Source organism: Maylandia zebra, linkage group LG5 (genome assembly GCF_041146795.1).
Source record: "Maylandia zebra isolate NMK-2024a linkage group LG5, Mzebra_GT3a, whole genome shotgun sequence".
Taxonomy (NCBI): domain Eukaryota; kingdom Metazoa; phylum Chordata; class Actinopteri; order Cichliformes; family Cichlidae; genus Maylandia; species Maylandia zebra.
Window position 1 is genome coordinate 31,240,396 of NC_135171.1, and position 22,950 is coordinate 31,263,345.

At 40.3% G+C, this 22,950-nt stretch overlaps 1 protein-coding gene across 2 annotated transcripts in view; it reads right to left on the reverse strand.

Annotated features, from left to right (window-relative positions):
- stab1 (stabilin 1) overlaps positions 1 to 22,950 on the reverse strand; it is a 180,087-nt gene that overhangs the window by 93,802 nt on the left and 63,335 nt on the right. For both annotated transcript variants that reach the window (XM_014413209.3, XM_076884201.1), the window contains 10 exons: positions 20,686 to 20,765; positions 20,475 to 20,600; positions 15,425 to 15,498; positions 10,835 to 10,906; positions 9,528 to 9,647; positions 9,385 to 9,432; positions 8,481 to 8,561; positions 8,176 to 8,322; positions 5,561 to 5,695; positions 5,416 to 5,475 (listed from right to left, as the gene is read on the reverse strand). In XM_014413209.3, the coding sequence (XP_014268695.3) occupies positions 5,416 to 5,475; positions 5,561 to 5,695; positions 8,176 to 8,322; positions 8,481 to 8,561; positions 9,385 to 9,432; positions 9,528 to 9,647; positions 10,835 to 10,906; positions 15,425 to 15,498; positions 20,475 to 20,600; positions 20,686 to 20,765 (943 nt within the window). The remainder of the gene's footprint in view (positions 1 to 5,415; positions 5,476 to 5,560; positions 5,696 to 8,175; positions 8,323 to 8,480; positions 8,562 to 9,384; positions 9,433 to 9,527; positions 9,648 to 10,834; positions 10,907 to 15,424; positions 15,499 to 20,474; positions 20,601 to 20,685; positions 20,766 to 22,950) is intronic.

Genomic DNA, 22,950 nt, shown 5'->3' on the forward strand with positions numbered 1-22,950 from the left:
AGATTGTTAATCCAGGTGTTAAGCATTTGAATACAATTCAGTATGATGTAGGAAAAATATTTAAGACTCTTTGTCATAAAATACTCCACTATCAACAAAGAACAATCTGCACAGGATCTGTTTTTGAGTGTGAATTCATTCTGTTTAGTTTTTGTCTCCTTATAGCCTGGGGTTAAACTGGGCAGGAGCCTACTGCAGAGCGTTACCAGCTCACACTGTGACACTTAAACACAGGATAAACATAAAATGCCTTCCTTTTTTTTTTTTTTTTTTTTTTACTTTGCTGCAGCGAGAACAAAAGCACTGGTATCTATGCAGTCTCTGAACTGAACATGTGGCTATTTCCCTATTTCAGTCTTGTTAACATAAATACTTTCTATATACTAACTATATGCAAGCTTTTGTGACATATACAATTCCTACTGTGAAAAACACAGCAGTCAAGGTCAGAAGGAAGCCATTTTGTACTTTCACGATAAATATAATTTTTCCCATAGTGTGGCCCCCTGGTGGTCCCTGAAGGTATTGTAGGTGGTTGTTTAAAATGTTTACTGAAAAATATATTTAGAAGAATGTAAATTTTAATAGCTGCACATTTTTTAAATTGTAATGTTAATATGATATAACTTAACTAGGCTTTTGATTTGGGATTCATGAAATATTTATTATAAAAAGAAAAATAAACTGGCATACTGCCAGTGCTACCCCTAGATTTCAAACTCCTACGTCACCTTGTTTTTGAGTTATCGTATTCATAAACTTGCCAGGCAGCGTGGTACCCTGACCCATCAGTCTTTTAAACCTGAAGGGTAAAAATTACTTTGTTATTAACCTTTTGTTATTTACTTTTTAAATTGAACTCATCTCATATCTCACCATTAGCTGACAGAACTTAATGCAGTGCATTCAGGTCTACATACACGGTGTAAAGTATAATACTCTCTTTAACGACAGTTATTTTATTTTTTAGGGGGCATCCTATCCTGTTAACGATTTCAGTCTCTGGTGTGAAACATCAGTCACTTTTCCAAAGTGAATGTGAGAGTATTTTTTCCCTGCTGGATCCCTTTTCCAGGTTCCAAAGCACAGATAACTCAAAACATTGTTAAGTGGTTTGAGTTCCTGCTGTTAATTTTAACGTTGTGTAAAAACATCAGCCTATACGCAGTTTCAGAAGGCTGCCTCTCGTCTGGCTGACACATTTATTGTAAAGCCCTGTTCCTGAAAGTCTCACATATATCTGAGCTCCCATCTTCAAGAGTAAAGAGAAGCCAAAACCAACATTATGTCTTCTAAATTCAACATTCATGTGTCATAAACAGCTGTATGAGGCACAAAACTGGCAGTAGATAAAGCAGAAGTCACAAATGGCAGCCTCCGGGGTTCAAGGGCCACATTATGAAACCAGGAGCATATTTTCATTTCAAAAGCCTAAAAAAGAACTGATTTTTCCATTTGCTAATTTCAAAGTTGCCTATTTTCTTGCTATGACGCAAAGTATCGAGAATCCATCACGGCTAAAGCGAAGCAGTGACCCACATGTAGTAATGTTAACCCCAGTTATTGGCCATGACCAAAAATGCATTTCAAACACATTCATCAATTAGAAAATTTTAAGATAAATCTGCTGGCGTTTTTTTTTTTTTGTTGTATAAAAAGATAAAAAGATACATGGATTTAAAAAAGCTGCCAGCACCACTGAGATAACTTGCAGCGACTGACATGGATGTTCCACTTTTGGTGATAAACGTCAGTGCACTACAGTAACAACCGTGAGTTATTGTGATCGGGAGCACCTTGTTATTATTATGTTATGCAGGTTTGTAGATTTTATGGGACTCTGGGGGGATGTGGAAGGACGCTTCTCCATCTGATTAGGTGTGGAAACTCCCCGTGTCTGCAGGAAAGGCCGCTAACATTGAAACACGTACCTGGAGAGGGTGAAGCAGTGTGTGTGTCCATGAAGGAGTTTTACTATATCTTGATTAATTTACTGTAAATCTAAGGTCTGTACAGACTTCTCCCAGTCTGTTTTATAAATATATATTTGGGGTTGTTAATGGTTTTAGTACCATGGTGAAAATAATGATTTATAGGCCCAGCTGAAGAGCTTTTTTCTGTGACATGCTGGTACATAATTATATGTGGGATACTTGTAATTATTGTATTCGTGTTGCTAAAACACCAAAAGAAAAAAAAAAACCCAGAAAAACTCCCCCCACATGTTACATAAGAGCTATAAATTGATTTGGATGTCACTGAGTGAAATAGGTATTTGAGCCCTTACTACCACAGGCTGTGTGCCTGCAAAGATTACAATCAATCAGTCAATTAAAGAATTAGAAATAGTCCTGATCTCAATGAGTTATATTTATGACCCAGACCAAGACAGAGTTTTAATATATCTGAAAGCCTGATTCTTAGCCTTGTACAACCTAACTGGAAAACTCAAATACAGTTTTATTTGTAGTTATCTATTGTTTTTATCTGATTTAACGGTCAGTTCAGATAAAATAATTATTGTGGGTGAATAAAACATCCATGTAGATGCTCAAAATGACAGCATCAACATAGCATTCAATCTATTATTAGACTCAATCGGCTTCTCTTAAAATGTAAATGAGCCCACCCACCACTTTAATCACACTCCGGATCTTGTTCTGACATATGCCATATAAACTGAACATTTATTCCCTGAAAAGCCTCTTTTGTCTGATCATTTATTAATAATATTTTCGATGCTGGGGTTTTCTCTGTATTCTTCTCGCAGGGTCTTTATCTTACAATATGAAGTACCTTGAAGAAACTGTTGATTTAGCGCTTTATAAATAAAATTTCATTGTAGAAAGCACGACTGTCCACAGAATCAATTTCTTCCAAGCCAACCTGTCCACCACTGGAGAAGACCAAGGAGCTGTCAAAGGACATCAGGTACAAGGAGTTTTTTAATTATCTGAAGGCAGTTGGTACCACAGTCACCAAAAACATGACTGCTAACACACCACGCCATCATTTATTGAAATCTTTCAGCACCTGCAGAGTTCCTATGCTCAAGAAGGCACACGTACAGACCCGTATGAAGTTTGTTCCTGAACATCTAAATGACTCAGAGAAGGCTTGAGAGAAAGTGATGTCAGATTAAACCAAAATTGAGCTTTTTGGAATCAACTCCACCCATCAACTCTGGACAAAGAGAAATCCTGAGTATCAACCAAAGAACACCAAGCTTAAGCTTAAGATTGACCATGGACCAGTCTTTCAGCACGACAATGACCTAAAATATACTGCCAAAGCAACAAAAGAGTGGCAAATCTGTGAAGGGGGCTGAAGCTTCAAGTTGCCAACCAGCAACCAAACGGATGGAGTTTCTGTGAAGAAGAGTGGGCAAAAATCCCTCCTGAGATGTGTGTGAACCTGGTGACCAACTACACAGCCCATCTGTGGCAGCCAGAGTTCTGACTGGGTTGTATAGGCTCAAATATGTATTTTACTGTCATAAAAAATGAGAGGCTGTTCATTTCTTTGTAAGTGAACAAACATACAAATTCAGAGAAGGAGATCATATAATTATTTCCCCCACTGTACATCACGTGGAATCAAATGGACCTGGTCGGACTTGCTGACACTGGCCTTACATGGCTCAAAAAGGAAGGGAACACTCGATCATCACAGTTTAACACAAAGTCAGTTAAACGTCAGGGATATCAAAGTGTGCAGTCAGCAGGCATAAACCACTGCGAATGAAGCAGACAACAGGTGCACAGCAACAACAACACAACCTCCAAAAAGAGAATTCAAGGTTCAAGGTTCTTTATTTGTCACATGCATAGTTATACAAGTATAACACACAGTGAAATGTAACCTGACACGCTCCTCGACATGTGCAAAAATGGGGGGGGGGGGGGGGGGGTGTTGAGGAAGAACATTATATATATATATATAGTATATAATGGCTTAGCAGGTAGTGGCCACAGACCAAGGCTCTCTCCTTATCCCGCCTGACTGATTTTTTCCTCCAGTTTTGCGTTTGTGCACCTGTTGTCATTTTCATTTCGTCAAAGTAAGAAGCAGATGAAATGGATTCACAATGGTTTAGCCTTCCTAACTGGACAGATTGACATCCCCTGAAGTTTTAAATTACTTTGTTTTAAACTGTGCTGATTGAGTGTTTCCTTAATGTTTTGGGGGGGGGGGGGGGGGGGGGTGTTTAGCAGTGCACATGTCCCCTGTCTGGAAACTAAACGCACCAAGCCTACCTCCACATGTGAGCTATTTGTTACAATTTAATTTTGGATTTTTGTTGTTAAATGATAATTAACCCTCAAGCAACCAAGCTATTTAAGCCTAAAACAACAGAGTTTATGACTCCATTACAGTTTACATTACGGGAATAGATACAGGTTCGCCTTTCTGCTCCAGCTGAGCCTAAACAATTTTAAGCACTTTGAAAGCATCGGGGCAACTTGGGGTTCAGTATTGTGATCAAGGACACCTCAGACAAGAAAAGCCAAGGATCAAAGCACAAACCTTTCAATTAGTAGACTCTACCTCCTGAACCAAAGCCAACACAATAATCAAGGATACCCACACAACTTTTCACGAAATTGTGGTACGAGATACTTTTACAATCAAAAATATGAGCTTTAACCACTTGAAGATTAAAGTACAACTTTTGATATGTCACTGCAGGTGAATATACCAAACCAGGGCCAGCAGAGAAATAATCCCAGGATAATGCCACCATGCTTCACACTTCTCAGTGTGTATGCATGACAATTAACCTTCTGCTTTTAAACTACATCTGCCTGGCAAAGCTACTGTAGTGCTACTGAAGTAAAACCTTGAATACAGGACTTTAAACAGAGTATTTTAAAACTGTGGTAAGTCTATGTTTACTGTCAGTTAAGGATATTACATCGCCCATCTTTCCAAATAAGAGTTGTGTGTGGAGTCTTGTGTCCTAGCACTAAACATCCTAGTGTGTTTAGTGCTGCAGTGTTTTCTCGTTAGTGCTTTGGAGAGAGGCTCAGAGTGCAGAGGAATGAGCTGTTAATAATAATGAGGTCAATCCGAGAAAAATTGCCCAGAGTCACACTAGCCTCGAATAACCAACTTTACCTTAATGATGCTTTCATACTATTAATATTTTCTTAGTTACAGCCCACTGAAGTACGCAGAGGTGGCTCAATTTTTTTTAACATTGATCCCTGATGACTTCTGAAGTGAAGGAGCTAACCACATGAAATGTTCTGAACTAATAAAATGCTCAGATTTGGCTCAAATTACGACCTAATGGCCAGCAGGATTTTTCTGAAGAGGATGTGTAGACAAGCAGATGGGAGTTAATGAAAGAGGGTTGCAGAAATTGAAGTAGTCCCTCTCAAATCAGTAGATGCAGGGTTTTGTTTCCCTTACCTCTATGAGTTGGTAGAAGCTGCTGTAGCCATAAACTGAAGCTGCTGTGGTTAAGTTCATCTAACACAAAGAGAGAAAGAGAGATATCACTATCTGCTTCCAGTAAAGATTATTCATTAAATAACTGTAACCAAACCCAACGCACCATTTTGGGATTAATCTGCGGTTTCTCCTCCAGAGCGTAAGGTGTCAGCATCAAGTCGATGTGGTGAATGATTCCATTAAATGTGGTGTAATCGCTCTTCACGATCCTCGACCTGTTGTTGATGAAGATCGAATCCTGCAGGGGGAGAGAGACTGTTTATTTCCTGATGACTTCCCAAAGGTACTTCCTAGTTAAATTCAAGAAAAATCATTAAAAATGAAGGGTAACTCATTAAAGTAAAATCAAATGGGCTGATTTCTTGGGAGCTTTAGACTCACCTCAATATTTTATAACTTTAACATTTAAAATTAAGGATTTTTTTAAGGATGCTAACCGTGAATGGTGTAACCTAGGATCAGCGCCCTATTCCAGAAACCAGGGCCCCAGTCAAAAAATTCCATCCCTTGTTTTTCCCTAATCACGTTTCTTGGACTTTTATGGAAAACATCAATAAGATGAAGGAGGTAATAAAGGAAGCACTGAAGCAACTCTCCTTAGTATTCTTTTAATCTGACCAGACACTATTATTAGGGGCACTACACTAATAATTCCAGGTCTTTTCACTCAGTGAGGAATCTTTCTAAGAAAAACTGACTATTTAAACAATCCCAGGTTTACAAACAAACTAACACTGATCTCTGTGGTAGGAAAATCTGAGTTTTTGTTCCCATAGCAGTTTTAATCAACTTGCCCTGAGTGAAGCTCGTGCATGGGTCATGAAAAAAGCCATCATAAGTGGCGCTCAACCAGTAAATAAGGAGCAGAGCCTTCAATTTCATCCAGTGGACCAGGAAATATGAATGTGTGCCAGTGTGGGCTATTTCATTTATGTTTACAAAAATATGAGTGGATGAAAGAGTAATTTCACTTGAGTACATTTTATTTAGCAATAGACACAATATTCAGCCAATTTTCTTTAATAGATGATAACGCTGGATTTCTAACAAATGTTAAATCTTTTAATAAATGTATTAATTCACCTGGCAAACCCTGGTAAAAATGCAGGTAAAGAAAAAATATATATCAAAGCATTCCCGGTAATCAGGGTCTGGCATATCGAGACATATCATGGATTAACATTTAGAAAGCTTTCTCTCTAATATTTATTTATTTATTACTTTTTAAAAGTTTGTAAACAGCAAAAAACTGGTGTCAGACTTTCTGCTGCCTGGATTCACAGATGAGATTTAGTTCATTTTCAGTGACAGCTGCATTTCATTCATCCTCACTCAGACATATTCACATCATCTCTGGCATGATTTAAAAACTATGACAAGAATGTTCTGACTGTGCAGACGCTGGTTGGTGTCTCACAGGCCGAACAAGGAGAGTGCTGATCAGAAATGCAGCCAAGAGGCGCATGGTGACTCTGGACGAGCTGCAGAGATCTACAGCTCAGGTGGGGGAATCTGTCCATAGGACAACTATTAGTCGTGCACTGCACAAAGTTGGCCTTTATGGAAGAGTGGCAAGAAGAAAGCCATTGTTAACAGAAAACCATAAGAAGTTTGCAGTTTGCCACAAGCCATGTGGGGGACACAGCAAACCTGTGGAGGAAGCTGCTCTGGTCAGATGAGACCAAAGTGGAACTTTTTGGCCAAAATGCAAAACGCTGTGTGTGGCGGAAAACTAACACTGCACATCACTCTGAACACACCATCCCCACTGTCAAATATGGTGGTGGCAGCATCATGCTCTGGGGGTGCTTCTCTTCAGCAGGGACAGGGAAGCTGGTCAGAGTTGATGGGAAGATGGATGGAGCCAAATACAGGGCAACCTTGGAAGAAAACCTCTTGGAGTCTGCAAAAGACTTGAGACTGGGGCGGAGGTTCACCTTCCAGCAGGACAACAACCCTAAACATGAAGCCAGGGCAACAATGGAATGGTTTAAAACAAAACATATCTATGTGTTAGAATGGCCCAGTCAAAGTCCAGATCTAAATCCAATCGAGAATCTGTGGCAAGATCTGAAAACTGCTGTTCACAAACGCTGTCCATCTAATCTGACTGAGCTGGAGCTGTTTTGCAAAGAAGAATGGGCAAGGATTTCAGTCTCTAGATGTGCAAAGCTGGTAGAGACCCTAAAAGACTGGCAGCTGTAATTGCAGCAAAAGGTGGTTCTACAAAGTATTGACTCAGGGGGCTGAATAATTACGCACACCCCACTTTTCAGTTATTTATTTGTAAAAAATGTTTGGAATCATGTATGATTTTCATTCCACTTCTCACGTGTACACCACTTTGTGTTGGTCTTTCACGTGGAATTCCAATAAAATTGATTCATGTTTGTGGCTGTAATGTGACAAAATGTGGAAAAGTTCAAAGGGGCCAAAAACTTTTGCAAGCCACTGTAAGTGGCAGAAAACGGATGGATGGATTTTGCTCAATAATTTTACATTTTCAAATGATGCTGTGACTGCTCCTTTATAAAGCTGAGTACAGCTGCTGTGCTCCAGGGATTAATAAGGCATAAAGTGGTTGGAGTGAGAAAAAGTCAAGTGTGACTTGAGAAAAATTAAATAGTTCTTAATGTTTGTTTTACACATTTAAATCCATATCTGTGAAGCTACATTTCTGTTCTACTGAGGAGTTAATAATCTGTGTATGTGCATTACCCCTATCAGGCTGAAGTGCAATGTGTGTCCTGATACTGAGACAGCACGCTCAGTGGTTTTGAAGTCATTCGAGGTCAGAATCTCACAGGAAACGATGTGGGAACGAACCAGATCCTCAATATGACCGTTCTGCTTCCAAACATTAACCTAGACACACATACACACAGACACACAAGTCAGTCCTGTAAAGCAAAAACAATAAATGCCACATGCTAAAGTGATACAGCTAGGGTAGGGTGGCACACATTTAAGGTGAGACTGGAGACGTTAATGTCACACGAAAAAGCAGCAGCTGCTGCACTCACAATGGAGATGTTGTTGTTTTCCTCTACCGGGACGAAGACAGTGTATGGTCCATCACCATAAAGACCTGAAATGCCTGACATCTAAGAAGCACAAAAACAGTGACGATGGATGAGAATCAGATGGCTCAAAAGTATTCATCCCAAAGCAAGTCCAGGAGTTTGTTTGTTTTTTTACTTTAATTTTTTTTCCAGCTATTTTCCCACACAGTGGCAGTGCAACAAATTTATAAAATATGTGTATAAAATCAAGGATGAATAATAAGTTAAGGTCTCACAGTGATACTGAGTTTTGGTGCCTGGTTTTATTTTCATTTCTATTTTTGACCCAATGTCCATTTTCTCATTTCCTAAATTCCTCCTCCTCGATTCCTCTCCTCGCATCTTAGCCCTCCCACCACACATGCAAGTGGAGGAAGTGAGGAAGAGTCACGAGGAGAGAGGAGTCAAGGCATCAGGTGTTTATCGAAATGAGACATCCTTGCCTTGGATGTCAATTTGATGTGACATCTGAACTGTATCACAGGCTGAAGGTAAAAACACCTGTGCAGTCTGGATTACAGCTCCTCCTGCAGCCCCCTCTCCTCTCTGGCCTCCTTTTAGAAACTGAGACATCCTTCACCTTGGCGCTCTGTGATTAATTTCTAGATCACAGGCATAACAGTTTTTGTTTCTGACCACAAAGGTAATCAGCTTAGACACTCATTACTTCATTAATAGAGGAGGCAGTCTGTAAAATCAATAAAATATATGCAAATTCTTTCTTCGAGGTAAAATAAAAGGCATCTAATTATATCTGGACTTTTTCTATCTTAATTGCCTGAATTTAATCGTGTGCACTCTTTGAAAGTCAAACTTCACTTTATAAATGGTGAAGTTTTATTTTCAGTGTCTGGCAGAGGCTCACCATCATCATTTGACGAAAGAAGGCGTTCTCTTTCTGACTGGACACTTCCTGTAAAGCAGAAAACAGTGCGATGTTAGGGGGAGAGGAGTGGGGAGGCGCGGGCGCTCAAAGGAAAGCAGGAAGTTGAAGGTCATGTGACTTACAGAGTTGGTGCTTCCCCGGCAATTAATGCCATCACCTATATAGCCTCTGTGGCAGGTGCAGTTCCTCTGCCCCATGCCCATGTACTCACAGCGAGCGTTCCTGCTACATTCACCGTTGTTCTGCACACAAACACAGCATGAGTCTTTTAACAGGAATGCCACAAAACAAGGGTTTTAATTTCTAGTTTTGTTAGGATTAAACATGGCATCAGGTCACAGCATCAGCATACATTTGGTGTATGGAGCAGCTCACAGTCGACTGATCTGACTAATGGTTGGTTGTTCACATGCAGCTTTACAAACATAAGCTGTGCTGCCATGTTCCTTTTAGAGAGAAAAGGCTTTCTCCTGGAAACCCTTCCGTAAAACGGATCGTGCTGTAGGTGATGAACATTTGTTGACAGGATTCAAAATCATTTGATGGAAATGAAATTTATCAAGCTAGTTCTGTTTGCCGAACAGCTCATGTGCCACTTAACTAACCAGATCAATATCCCAGAAGTTTAACGCCACACTCCCATTAAAAAGTGTTGCTTTAGGGTTTTTTTTAGCATTGTCTTTCAGGACATACTGAAACTCTGTCCTCAAACTAATCTCTACAGATAAATCAGTGCAGAGGAGCAAAATTAAAAATCAACCTTTTTTTAATTACTCACTCTTCTCTGCAAAAACACATAAATTTAAACAGGTATTTGGAGATAATTAAATAGCTTGCATAGGAATGTGTCTGTCAACATATTATCCCTGCTAAGACACATGGACAGGACTGCTGTAATAATGCTTCTGTTGCCACAGAATTATTTAGATGGCATCTGAAATATTTGGATAATATTTGGAAATTTCCTAGAAAAATCTGTTAAATTATGTCGATTAAGGTTCCTGATGACGACCACTCAAGTCTCACTCTAATAACCTGGAATCTGAGAGGAAGAGCTTAATGTCTCCTTTCAGGAGATTTCAATAATTTATGAAGATACCCAGCTGTGTGAGCCGAGTGCAGAGCTATGTATATTCTACCCTCATAATTAGAGACTGCAAATGCAATATAAATCCCTACTGCTGTATAATGACTACAGGTATTTAACTGACTGAAGAAACCAGGCCATGCAGCTCCCCTGCAGCACCCAGGTGTGCTGAGTACTTTCGTATTCAGCAGCCAAATTAACGACTTATTGCCTTAAAACATGAAAAGATTATCTACCGCTCACATAAAATAAGTATCTGTTCCCATATCACCTTCAGGCATTTAAAACATTTAAAACAAGTGTCAGTATTTTGCTACAGAGCAGAATAAAGCACACACATACATTTCTGCAGGGGTTCACAGGCAAACAGTATCTCCCCGATCCTTGGAAGCCCAGCTTACAGTTGCAGGAGGTCTGAAGATGAAACCAAAGCAGAAAGAGGAAACAGTAAGTCACTAAAACTGTCATGGTACTGGGTCTGTGACCCAAGGTTTTGTGTTTGTTGGTGAATTCTTTGATTATGGTTATTCATGGTTTTGCTTCTCTTCATTGTGTAGTGCTTGTGTTACATTCTTAGTTCCTAGAATTTAGGTTCCTGTCACTTTGTCTTCCCCATGTTCCACATCGAGTCACTCGTCTCCATGTTGCCTCTGTCTCCCCTGTCAGCTGTGTCCCCTTGTAAAGTCTTGTTTGTCTGAAGTCATCAGCGTAGGGACTAACACGTTATTAAGTAACGCATTACAGTAACTACGTTATTATTGTGGTAACGAGCACGGTAACTAGTTATTATGCCAAAATCAGGAAAGCATTAACCGTTACTGGGATTTAGATAGGCTCGTTATTTGTTACTTCGTGTGGTGGCTATCACGGAGCTTCCACAGATTTAGTAGCATTAGCAAGTGGTGGAGGCCAGCAGGTGGATGAGAGAAAGGGGAGGCAGGAGGGGAGGCAGGAGGAGAGCCCCGAGGCGGCCGCCGGTCCGAGTGTCAGGTGAACTGAACTTCAGGTAAGAAGTTATGACCTGCAGTCTATCTGGGTCAGATATAAACCAAGTTTAGGTGGAGTTTATTTTCGTTGTGCTGACTTTTTCGTACTGCGTGCTAGCTAGCATGACGGAGTTTGTATATGGCTGAGCGGGTGCTATGATGATGTTAAACTTTATTTTTTTCATAAGGTTAATTATGATGATGCCAACCATCCCCTAAAAAACGGAATCGTCTCGTATTCAGAGAAAATATCACGCGTTTCATATTGAGGTGAAAAGGAATGCAGTTTGTCCCGTTCTTCAGCTAGAATGGAAAAGACACAAAGCTGGAGTTTTTCTGCCTCTTCTTCTCTCATTCTCTCCCCATCCCTCACATGTTTCTACTTCAATCATGAAACTGATCATTGATCCGCTGATCGGCTTTTCTCTCTTGTTTGTGTATCGCCCACATCGCGCCAGAAAGAGGAAACCAGCGGATGTTGCGCTAAACAACAGCAGCACGTTTAAGCTTGATCAGCTGTTGTTAGAATTGATTTACTTATTAATTTCTAGTATCAGCTGATGTTTGCTGGAGCCACAGCTGTAAAAGCTGCTGGTCATGATATTGGTTTGGATATGTGGTGAGAGGGAAACATGAAGATGAGACCAGGAGATGTCCTTACTGAATCATCAGAGCTGAACAGGTGATGGAGAAACAGGTTTACCTTTTAGGTGACATGAATGAGTTGAAGGGAAGTTATGAACTGTTTCTGAGAGACAAATAACACCAGAATCCTTTTCTAAGTAGCTGGCAGCTGGTAACTGTGCAGGGGCGGGTCTAGCAAAGTGTTGCCAGGGGGCCAGGTAGGGCATTAACAGGGAGAGGGGGGCAAAAAGAAATACTTTTCATTCTTATTCTCATTTAAAATGTCTCGCTTTTAAAAAAATTAATTATCTGAATCTTACAACAATTGATAGATTGATGCATATATACCATCAAAACAGTGAACATCACTGTCACAATAGCGTTTGTTTTCATTCAAAGGCTTTATGATTTTTCCTATAATGGCGGGCTCTAGTCAAAATGCCCAGGTCGATTTTTTTGTCCCAGTCCAGCCCTGTATGCAGCTCATCTGCAGTCTGGTATGTGGTGGCAGATTTCTTTTCTCATTTATTAATTGCATATTTAATTATATCACATTAGTTATAGTAATATCACTTTCTCACTTTACCATAGTAAGAGCACTCCTGCCACTACTTTACATGCATGTGGAAAGTTAACACAGTGAGGCCATTGTAATGGGAGACATTAAACAGATAGTGAGGCTCCTTCTGCTTATCAGGGATGTAAATCCTTAGGTGAAGGCTAAGCAGAAAACAAGGTCATAATTCTCTCTGTGCGGGAGGCGGTATAGCCCCCCCGTGAGAGGGGCCAACATGTAAGATTTTGAGGAATGTTCTTTGTCTGTGTCTCTGTGTATAAGATGTAAGGGAGGTGGCCACAATTCAGAGATGGTCCTGGTGTTTCACTAGGATGCTCTCTCCACATTGCAATGCGTTTATTAAACCCACTTCAAATCAAACTCACTGGGTGTGTTGCAGGTTATTTTTAACATTTCCATAACAGGTATTACCTACATCTTCCTATTCGGTAGGCAGAATTTCCAAGTTTCCGAGTACAATCGAAAGCACCACAACTGCAGTTTTCGTGTTGGATGTAAAAAGCGCACATGACGCTGTGACGTAGGCTAGAATCATGGCGGCGGTCAACGACAGTCCAGGCGTGGGATTTCTCTTGTGGAAATATGCACATTATTTTTTCCTTTCTATTGGTAGGTGGCACAGTGCACTTGTGGCAAGTAAGCAAGCTAGAAGACTGGTACTTTTGCTGGGTATCCAGTTACGGAAGCAACACATTAACAAGAGAATTTTGAGTAAAACCAAAGTTACTTTCGCTAGTAACTCGTTACTCTGAAAGTAACGAGTAACTTGAAGTAACTGAGTTACTTTTGATAGAAGTAACTAATAATGTAACTAAGTTACTAATTTAAAGTAACTTACCCAACACTGGAAGTCATTGCCTGCACCTGTCCTGTGCTTCCTGTTTTATTTTGATAATCCTGGTCCTGTGTGCAGCATATCTAGTTTTGCTTCCCTTTGTATCATTATGTCTAATTAGTCCCAGCTGTGTTTCCCATTTCCTCGTTACTCCCTTGTGTATTTAAGCCCTGTGTTTTCCTTTGCCCTTTGTCGTATTATACCACCGTCGTATTGTAAGTCTCTCTATGTTTCTAGTTTCCCAGTGTTTGGTTCCTAGTTTTCATGTTCAAGATTTTAGGTTGTTTTTTGTGAGTTTATGTCTACAGAAGATTCTCCCATCAATAAAACTGCTGCTTTTTGTTCACTTTTTTCTGCAGGTTTTACTATGTAAAAGTTTTTACTACAAAAAAATGAGAAAATGATATTCTGTATGTCGCAAGTAACATATTAAGGATATCTTATCTCCTCGACATCACATGGACCTAAGTGGATATGCAGTTCCTGTAATGGCCACTTGAGGCTGCCTCCAAAAGCGACTCATTTTAAAATGCTAAACTAAATGCTCTTATGGGTGTGGCTACTTTAATTGACAAGAACTGTGGCCAATTGCTGTCAGGAAATCATCACACTAGCATTAAGCCTTGCTCTAAGTTAAATTCTGGTACTTTATTAGTCTGTTATTGGCCCTTATTAGAAATATCTGTATCTGTGTGTTGTACTTGAATCAAATCAATCCTTACATCCAAATAAAGTCACTTCTGGCTCAAAAGAACCAACACAGCCAGAGTCCAAAACCAACACACTGGCTGCATTTATCTTTAAAACAAAACCTGTGGTTTAGCGGAATTTGCCACTTGGTCAGGTTTAATATGCACGTCCACCTGTATATACATGACAGAATATAAGTGCTAGTACCCCTTAATTAGAGTCTTTTAATTCAATACCTACATTGTGTGTTTGTAGTTAAATGTCTTTCTTTCCGCTTGATTATTTATCCTCATTTGTTTCACCTGCACTCTGACTCATCTCCACTGCTGATTGGCTGCTGGAGGATCACCTGCACTTGTTTAAAGCCAGAGAAAGCAGAGCACGGTGATGGGCTCTCTCCGTCTCACTCTCTCATTCACTCCACTTGTTTTTCTGCTTGTTTCAGTCTTCTCTATCAACTATTAGCCGAGTTGGGAGTTACCTGCGGTCTTGTTTTCTGTTTCGGTTCATTGACCTTGCCAATATTGGTTTAAGGCAGAAGCCAGAAACCAATGGCCATCTGGGCAGCTGGTTCCCGGGGTCCTTCCTCTATTGTTTTCTTATAATAGGCTGACATGTGTTCATTCTTTGTAATCCATCTTGTATTATTAAAAGCTTAAAATTAAAATCTTGAACAGAGGCAGTGTGGGACATGAATTTTAATAATTTTTATTGTTCTATCATTTTGGTTGTTAGCTTTTCAGTTATTTTTTGTTTGTAAAAAAAAGTGATTGTTGGATCTTGTATGACTTCTTTCATGTTGTTTCTTATCAATTAATTTTAACTTCACTATGAATCTAGATTATTCTGCTTTTTAGTAACTTCATATGCCAAATGAATTAACTAAATTAATTAATTCAATTAATTAAATGGATTAATATTAACAATAAAAGCACAAAAATATAACTGATAGAATTCAGGACACTAAAAATAACATTCAAAAACAATGGACAAATAATACAGAATTATAAAATTTAAAACTTTTTACTAATTTATGGAAAAAATATTAGTTTTGTGCCATGTATTTATTATTTTGTCACTGTCAGTCTGTTAAGAAAAAGCTATATAAGTATAAAAATGGCAAAGAAATAATTAAGAGAGGTTTATTAAGGGCCTCAGGTACAAAGTTAGCTCAGTGTTACTGGGGTCTGATGTTTTAATGCAGAACAGTGATGTCTTACAATGTTGGGTCCTGCTCTGATGCACTCCGCATTCTTGTGGCAGCCTCCATTGTTGATCAGACAGCCGTCAATCTCTGCGAAGAAACCAAAGGATGGACACAAACATTTATTACATCACCTTGCTTTTTTCTGAGATATGCAAAATACATGCTGAATGAGGACCGATGATTTGAAAACATAGTTTTTTTGTTTTCACTTCATCGGTCAGGTACAAGGTACAAAAAATAGCAGGGAATACAGGTGAACTGTTTTCCACTGGATCAAAAAAATCATATAAAACCTTCCACTCAAAAAATACATAATGTGAGATTATTCTGTTATTATATGTTATCTTATAAATTCTCTGCCTCCTGCCTCGCATTCCAGCTTCGAAGTACAACTACTGGAGCTGTCCGGTTCCCCCCGGATCTTCTGTGCAGTGGTGTATCGACCTCCGAAGCGCAACAAGGATTTTATCCGTGAATTTGCTGATCTTTTAGGATTTATCTTTTTAAATTATGATCGTGTTCTTATTTGTGGTGATTTTAACATTCATATATGCTGTGAGGAGGACCTATTGGCTAAGGACTTTCTTGCTCTTATTGACTCTTTTAATATCACTCAGTGGGTGAGAAAATCAACCCACACTAAAGGGCATATGCTGGACTTGGTATTGTCGTATGGACTGGATATTTGCATCACGGACATTAATGATGCTGGGATTTCGGACCATTTCCCAGTTATGTTTGATGTTCAGTTATGCAATATGGAACTGAACTCTGAGGGTCCACTGAACCTATCGCGTCTGATTAATTCTGAGGCTGTTGCCCTTTTCTCTGCGGCCTTTGCTAAGTCTTTCTGTTATGATGACATCAGTAATGCACCTCTCTCGGTTGATGGCGTAGTCAACTCTTTTATTTCTACATGTTCTTCTATTTTGGACACTGTGGCTCCAGTAAAGACTAAACGCCGTAAAACCTCTCGCCAACTTTGGCTAAATGAATCCACCCTCGCTCTTAGACGTGAATGTCGTTGAGCTGAGAGGAGATGGAAAAAAGATCAACTTCAGGTGTACCTTGACATCCTGCATATGAGCCGGTCTAAATTTCAGAAGGCTGCCAAAATGGCAAAAACTTCTTTTTTGTCAAACATTATTGCGACTAATAGTCACAATCCTCGAGTTCTGTTCAAAATCTTTAACTCAGTGGTTAATCCCTGCTCTGATGTTTCGATGGGTGCCTCCCTGGCCCTCTGCGAAAAATTTCTAAATTATTTTATAGATAAAATCTCAGTGTTAAGGGCCCCACATTCTCCGGTAGTAAATCAAGCCCCAGTTTCTGAATGTTCAACGGTTTTTCAACAGTTTGAACCTGTGTCATTCTCGACTTTAAAGGAAATAATTAATAACCTGAGAAGCTCAAATTTTCTGCATGACATTATTCCTTCTCGTATCATTAAAGATGCATTGAATACAATCGGGACCTGTATCTTATTTTTAATGAACTCATCACTGTCATCTGGCTATGTTCCAACTGTCTTTAAACATGCAGTCATGCAACCTGTTATCAAGAAAAGTAGCCTTGATCGTAACACTCTAGCAAATTACAGGCCGATTTCTAAACTCCCCTTCATGTCAAAAGTTTTAGAGAAAATAGTGCTTCAACAACTACAGACCCACTTAGAGAGAAACGGTATAAGTGATAAATTCCAGTCTGGATTTAGACCGCGTCACAGCACCGAAACTGCCCTACTAAGAGTCTTCAATGACCTTCTTCTAATCGCCGACTCTGGGCGCTCTGCGGTCTTAGTTCTATTGGATTTGACTTCAGCCTTTGATACGGTTGACCATGATATCCTTTTGGCAAGATTGGAACAAGTAGTAGGCCTTAAAGGAAATGTTCTATCTTGGTTTAAATCATATTTCTCTGAGAGGTCGTTCTCTGTCATGATGGGAAAATATTCCTCTTCTTCTGCCCGTTTTCGCTGTGGTGTGCCCCAGGGCTCGGTATTGGGTCCTGTGTTGTTTTCTCTGTATATGCTGCCCTTGGGCTCCATTTTTGAAAAACATAATGTCTTTTTTCACTGCTATGCTGATGATATTCAAATCTACCTCCACCTGACTGGGGATGTTTCATCTTCACTACATCCTCTGTTTGATTGTCTGAGCGATGTCAAAGACTGGTTATCACGTAACTTTCTTACTTTAAATGAAAAGAAGACAGAAATTGTTGTTTTTGATAGAAATATGCCTCTGGGACAACTGACTGGCACATTCGGGCCTGTTGCTAACCACCTCACTGATGCTGTTAGGAATCTTGGAGTTTTCATGGATAGTTCCTTCAAACTAGATAAACAGGTCTCTACTGTGGTAAAAACCAGCTTTCACCAACTACGCCTAATTTCTAAGGCTAAACCTTACATACCACACAAAGATCTGGAGAAACTCATTCATGCCTTCATCGCTTCAAGACTGGATTATTGTAATTCTCTCTACTTGGGCCTACAATCTTCTCTTCTTCAGCGTTTGCAGCTGGTCCAAAATGCCGCAGCACGTCTCTTGACCGGCACTAGAAAGTACGATTCTATCACCCCTGTTCTGGCAAATTTAAACTGGCTTCCTATTAAATACCGAATTGATTTTAAAATTTTATTGTTTACTTACAAAATTCTAAACAATATGGCACCTGACTACCTAGCTGATCTCCTCTGTCTGTATAGCCCTCAGAGAGCACTAAGATCATTGGGCCAACTGCTCTTAGTGCAACCTAGGTCTCGGCTGAAGACCAGAGGAGACCGTGCCTTTGCCGTTGCTTCACCCAGGTTATGGAATACTCTTCCTCTTCATATTTGCGCATCAGATTCCATTCAGTCTTTTAAATCACGTTTAAAAACGTATTTGTTTAACCTGGCATTCAAGGCGAATTAGGGTAATTTACATCTGGCTTTGCATTTAGATTATGTAATTATTTTATATTTTATTTATATCTGTAATTTATATTTTATATTGTGATTTTTATCTGTATCATGATTTTACTGGAAAGCACTTTGGTGTACTTTGGTCTTTAAAAATGTGCTATATAAATAAATTTTGATTTGATTTGATTTGTCAGCAGGAAGTCACCCCCCCCCCCACACACACACACACACACACACGCTCACACATGCATAAACACACAGACGCAGTGTTTTAACCTTTTGTGACCATAAGGGGGTTTTACAATGGGTGTTTGTGTAAACTGTGTGTCACAGAATAAAAAGGCTGCAAGCGGGGGTTGGGGTCGGAGTCGTTTGAGACCGAGGACAGAGTGCTGTTGTTCCCCTTGCTATAGCATGTGAAAATCGATCGATCACTGTTCTTTCTTGCTTTCTGAAGTAGCGGGCCTGCTGAGGTGCAGACCCAACACGGTGTACTAAACATGAGTAATCAATGTACTATGTCCGCATGTATGGAAGGTGTCGCCCTGACACCCTGAACCATTTTTGTGCACGCTTTGAAACAGAAAACTGGCAGCAGAGAGACGATCTACCTTTCTGAGCTAGAGGAGCAGTAATTGCCTCTTCAGGTGAGCTCTACACTGAGGAAAACCAACACCAGCAAGGCTGCAAGACCGGCCAGGGTGTCAGATCAGACTGTGAAGTGTGAAATTTGCTGACCAATCTGTAGTTTCTCCGGGGGGGTTTCAGACAGTTTCAACCTGTCACATCAGGTTGCTGTCTGCCCCAAATCTTTCATTATTGCCTCTGTGTCTAAAAAGTCAGCTGCCACCTGCAATGTGATTACTGCACTGTTGCACTGACCTCAGTAATTATGCAGCACTTCAAGGACATCATCCCTGCTGGTATTGAGAGCCATCAGTTCACCTATACAGGGAACCAATGCACAGAGGATACAGTCTCAATAGCACACAGCCTGGCGTCACCTGCAGCTGAAGTCAACGAATAGCATCGTTGACTTCAGCTGCCTTTAATACGGTAATCCTGGATAAACTACCACTGAAGCTTCACAACATGGTGTTGTCCACTTCGATGTGCTCCTGAATCAAGGACTTTCTCACCGGTAGGCCTCAGGTGATGAGAATAAGGGACTGTACATCAGCCACTGTGTGCTCAGCCCAGCTCTCACATGACTGTAGTGTCATTCACTGTTCAAATACCTTTGTGAAGTTTGCAGACACCACCATAGAGGGTCTCATGTCAGATAATGAGACTCTCTACAGAGAGGAGCCCCTGTACCTGCCATTACTGTGTTTACCTCTGCAGCAACGATCAAAACCAGGTGTGAAAATGAACCCGGGTTCAATTTAAACGGACTAAACAGCAAAGGTTTGAAAGCACGGCAGAAGAGGGAGAGCTGACAAGACAAACACAGGCTATCAAAATATCATTAATGCTACATCCGAGGAAAAGGAAATAACAACACTTAACAGGAAGTGAAAATGAGAGTCATGGAAACATAACAGGAAAATGTGAATGAAAGAAGCCACAAAAATAACTTGGCAAGAACCCAGGACTGTGATACAGCTGTTTACTGATGCAGTTTTTAGCCGTGCTGTATTTTTCCTGGAGTCAGTGTTTGAGAACATGGATTGACATGTGATGAATTTACTGAGATTTTCTTTGTTCTGGTGGTTGATTTTGTCATCGTTGTTTGAAATAAATAAATAGTGTAATCGTATAGGAAAACTGTAACAACTTAGACCTTGCCTATGCTTGTATTGCATCATGTGTGCAAAGGCAATTACATGAAATAGTTAAATCTATTGTCCATTATATACTTGTGTTTTTCAATTCTGTTTTACTGGGAGTATTTTTAACTGTAAGTGTCTGTACTACCCACAGATTTTCCTTTTTAAAAACATATACGGATAAAACCTTCACTACTAGCCAGTACTGACATTGGCCAAAAAACAGAGGAAAAAAGTTTAGGACCTTTATTGATTCTTCTTCTGTCTGAAATCATTACTTGAAGGCGACTTCAGCATTTCCAATAATGTCTAAGAACTTTGATCTACAAAACCTCTTGGTCTTGGTGGATTTATAGAGGTCCAGGTTAGGGTTTAGGACCACATACCGAGGCAGATGACCCCATCTCCAGTGTACCCCTGTTTACAGGTACAGGTCCTCATTCCCGCTGCCACTTTGGTACAAACGGCAAACTCTGAGCATCCGCCGTTAGACCGGCTGCACAAATCCAGCTCTGAGAGACAGAAAGAGAAAGATGAGGAGAGCGTAATCACACTAAAAGACAGGTTTAATGACGCTGTGTGTGTGTGTGTGTTTGCCTTTGCAGTAGGTTCCGTTTCCTTCATATCCAGCCGTGCACACGCAGACGGCAGCTGTTCCCTGTGGCCCTGTTATGCAGCTGCAGCAGAAAAACAAACGGCTCAATATGTGTTTCACATTTTTACTGAAGCTGAGAGCTGTGACTAATAATTTCTATCATTACAAATCATATTTGTGAACAGCGCCCTGCATTACTGTTTATATTCTGTAGTTTTCTTCGCATCATTGATCCTATTACCAGCACAGAATTGAATTTCTAGCCTAACACATATCTCACTGCCGTGGTGCTCCACTGTTGTCAAAAAAGGATTAAAAACACTCAGTGAGCTACTGTTACAACGGACCACATGTCCTTTCATTACTATGAACACACGATGAAAACACTATAGACTCAATCTCACAGACTAGCCCCATCAAACAAACTTACAAAAACCCATCCATCATATAATAAAAGCACATCTCTACAGATTTTTTTAAACACGTTTTTAACATTTAGGGCAATCCAATAATGAAGTGTCTGTGTATTTTAATGCTAAAAAATTATCTGCAAGGTGGTCATTATCTTATGCCTGATCCGTGTATGTTTATGCAGCCCTTCAAGCAGAGCCTTTCTGATTTTATCTTGTCCAGTTCTGAAGCATGACATCTTATTATTTTAAAATCAGATATCACCAATGACGGATGTATTCGACTGATAAACCAAGGGCCCGATACGCCGATAGAGATTTATGGTCTCTATGGGTGACCCCCTTCATTCAGGGGGTCGCCCCCTCCTGGCCATTAGAAAGAATGCATGTTTAAGGGACTTCTACATGGTGCCTTAAAACCACTGGTCCCAAACCCACAGGCCACTGGTCTGTGAGTCGTTTGGTACCAGGCTGCGAGAGTTGAAGCTCAGGTGTATAACTTGTGGTTTTCAGGGTTTTTATCAGTTTTTATCATTATTTTTTTTAAATCGTTTTTATCGTAAACTCTGTTTCCCTGGGTCTTTCTTTACGGATAAATCTTCTTTTTGGTAACAGTACTGGTTTTATTTTGTTGTATTTATCTCCAACACCTTAAAGGCCGGTCTGTGAAAATTTTGTCGGACATAAACCGGTCCGTGGCGCAAAAAACGTTTGGGACCACTGCCTGTATCAAATTACAGATTTAGACCATCCTTTGCCCTCCTGTATCCCCTGCTGCATTTGGCAAACAGGAAGCTCCGGTAAATCTCTGCCTTCATCCAGCTACTTCAGTCAGCAGTGAAATCATCAATAAATGTAATTTCATCTTCACTGGCAGCAATGAGAAAACCTCCAGCATTTTTGAAAAAAAAGAGGTGCTGCTTTGGGTCAGGAGCAGTTCTTTTCACTGCTTCCATAACAGAGCTTTTGTGGACTGCAGCTTGGCCTGCCTGTTTTTGTGTCAAGGTCACAGAGTGCCTCAGGTGCATTCCTCATGTGTCTGGCAGCCCGGCCCTCCTCTCACTCCCCCGGAGCCCTGATTGCTGATCAGCACACTGCACACCTGCTCATCAACTCTGCAGCATATCAAGCCTGGTTCTTCATCACTCATCACCAGGTTGTTATTTCAGCCGGTGCTTGATGAAAGTTCTTCACCATCATGAACTCTGTGCATTTGACTCTTGTGTTGATTCTGATAGTCGAACTAATCTGCTACCCATCTCATGCGCCTGCCAGCCAAACCAGACATGATCTCACCCCCTGCCTTCATCTCCACTCAGCACTAGTTCCCCACCCACCAGCTTCCCTCAACCCTCCCCTGCTGTAATCCTCCTCCACCTCCATCCACCTCCACTCCCTGACTGCAAACAATAAACTCTTTCTTATTCCTTCTACCTTCGATTCTCACTGTTGATCCTAAAGTCAGGAATGCACACAGGTATGTGTCGGCGATCTCACCCAGATTAAGAAACAAAAAACAAAAATCACACTGGCAGCAGAAAGTTCCATCTGTACAGACGTGGCGCATATTTTTAGTGACGGAGAACAGAGAGCTGCTTCCAAAATACGCTGCGATACATCTGTCAGGATGTGGGCGCAGAAGGGACCCTAATGCAGGACAAAGTTAAACAAAAATTAAAAACGCATTTACTGGCTGATGCACAGTCCAGAAATAAACAAAGTCTGCAAAATGGGAACCAAAACCACAAAGCAGAAATCTAACTAAACACTGAGATCTTGGAAAACAGGAGAAACATAAGCAGCACAACAGGGAGCATTAGTGAACAATCTGGCAAAGTCAAAGTTAAACACTGGACT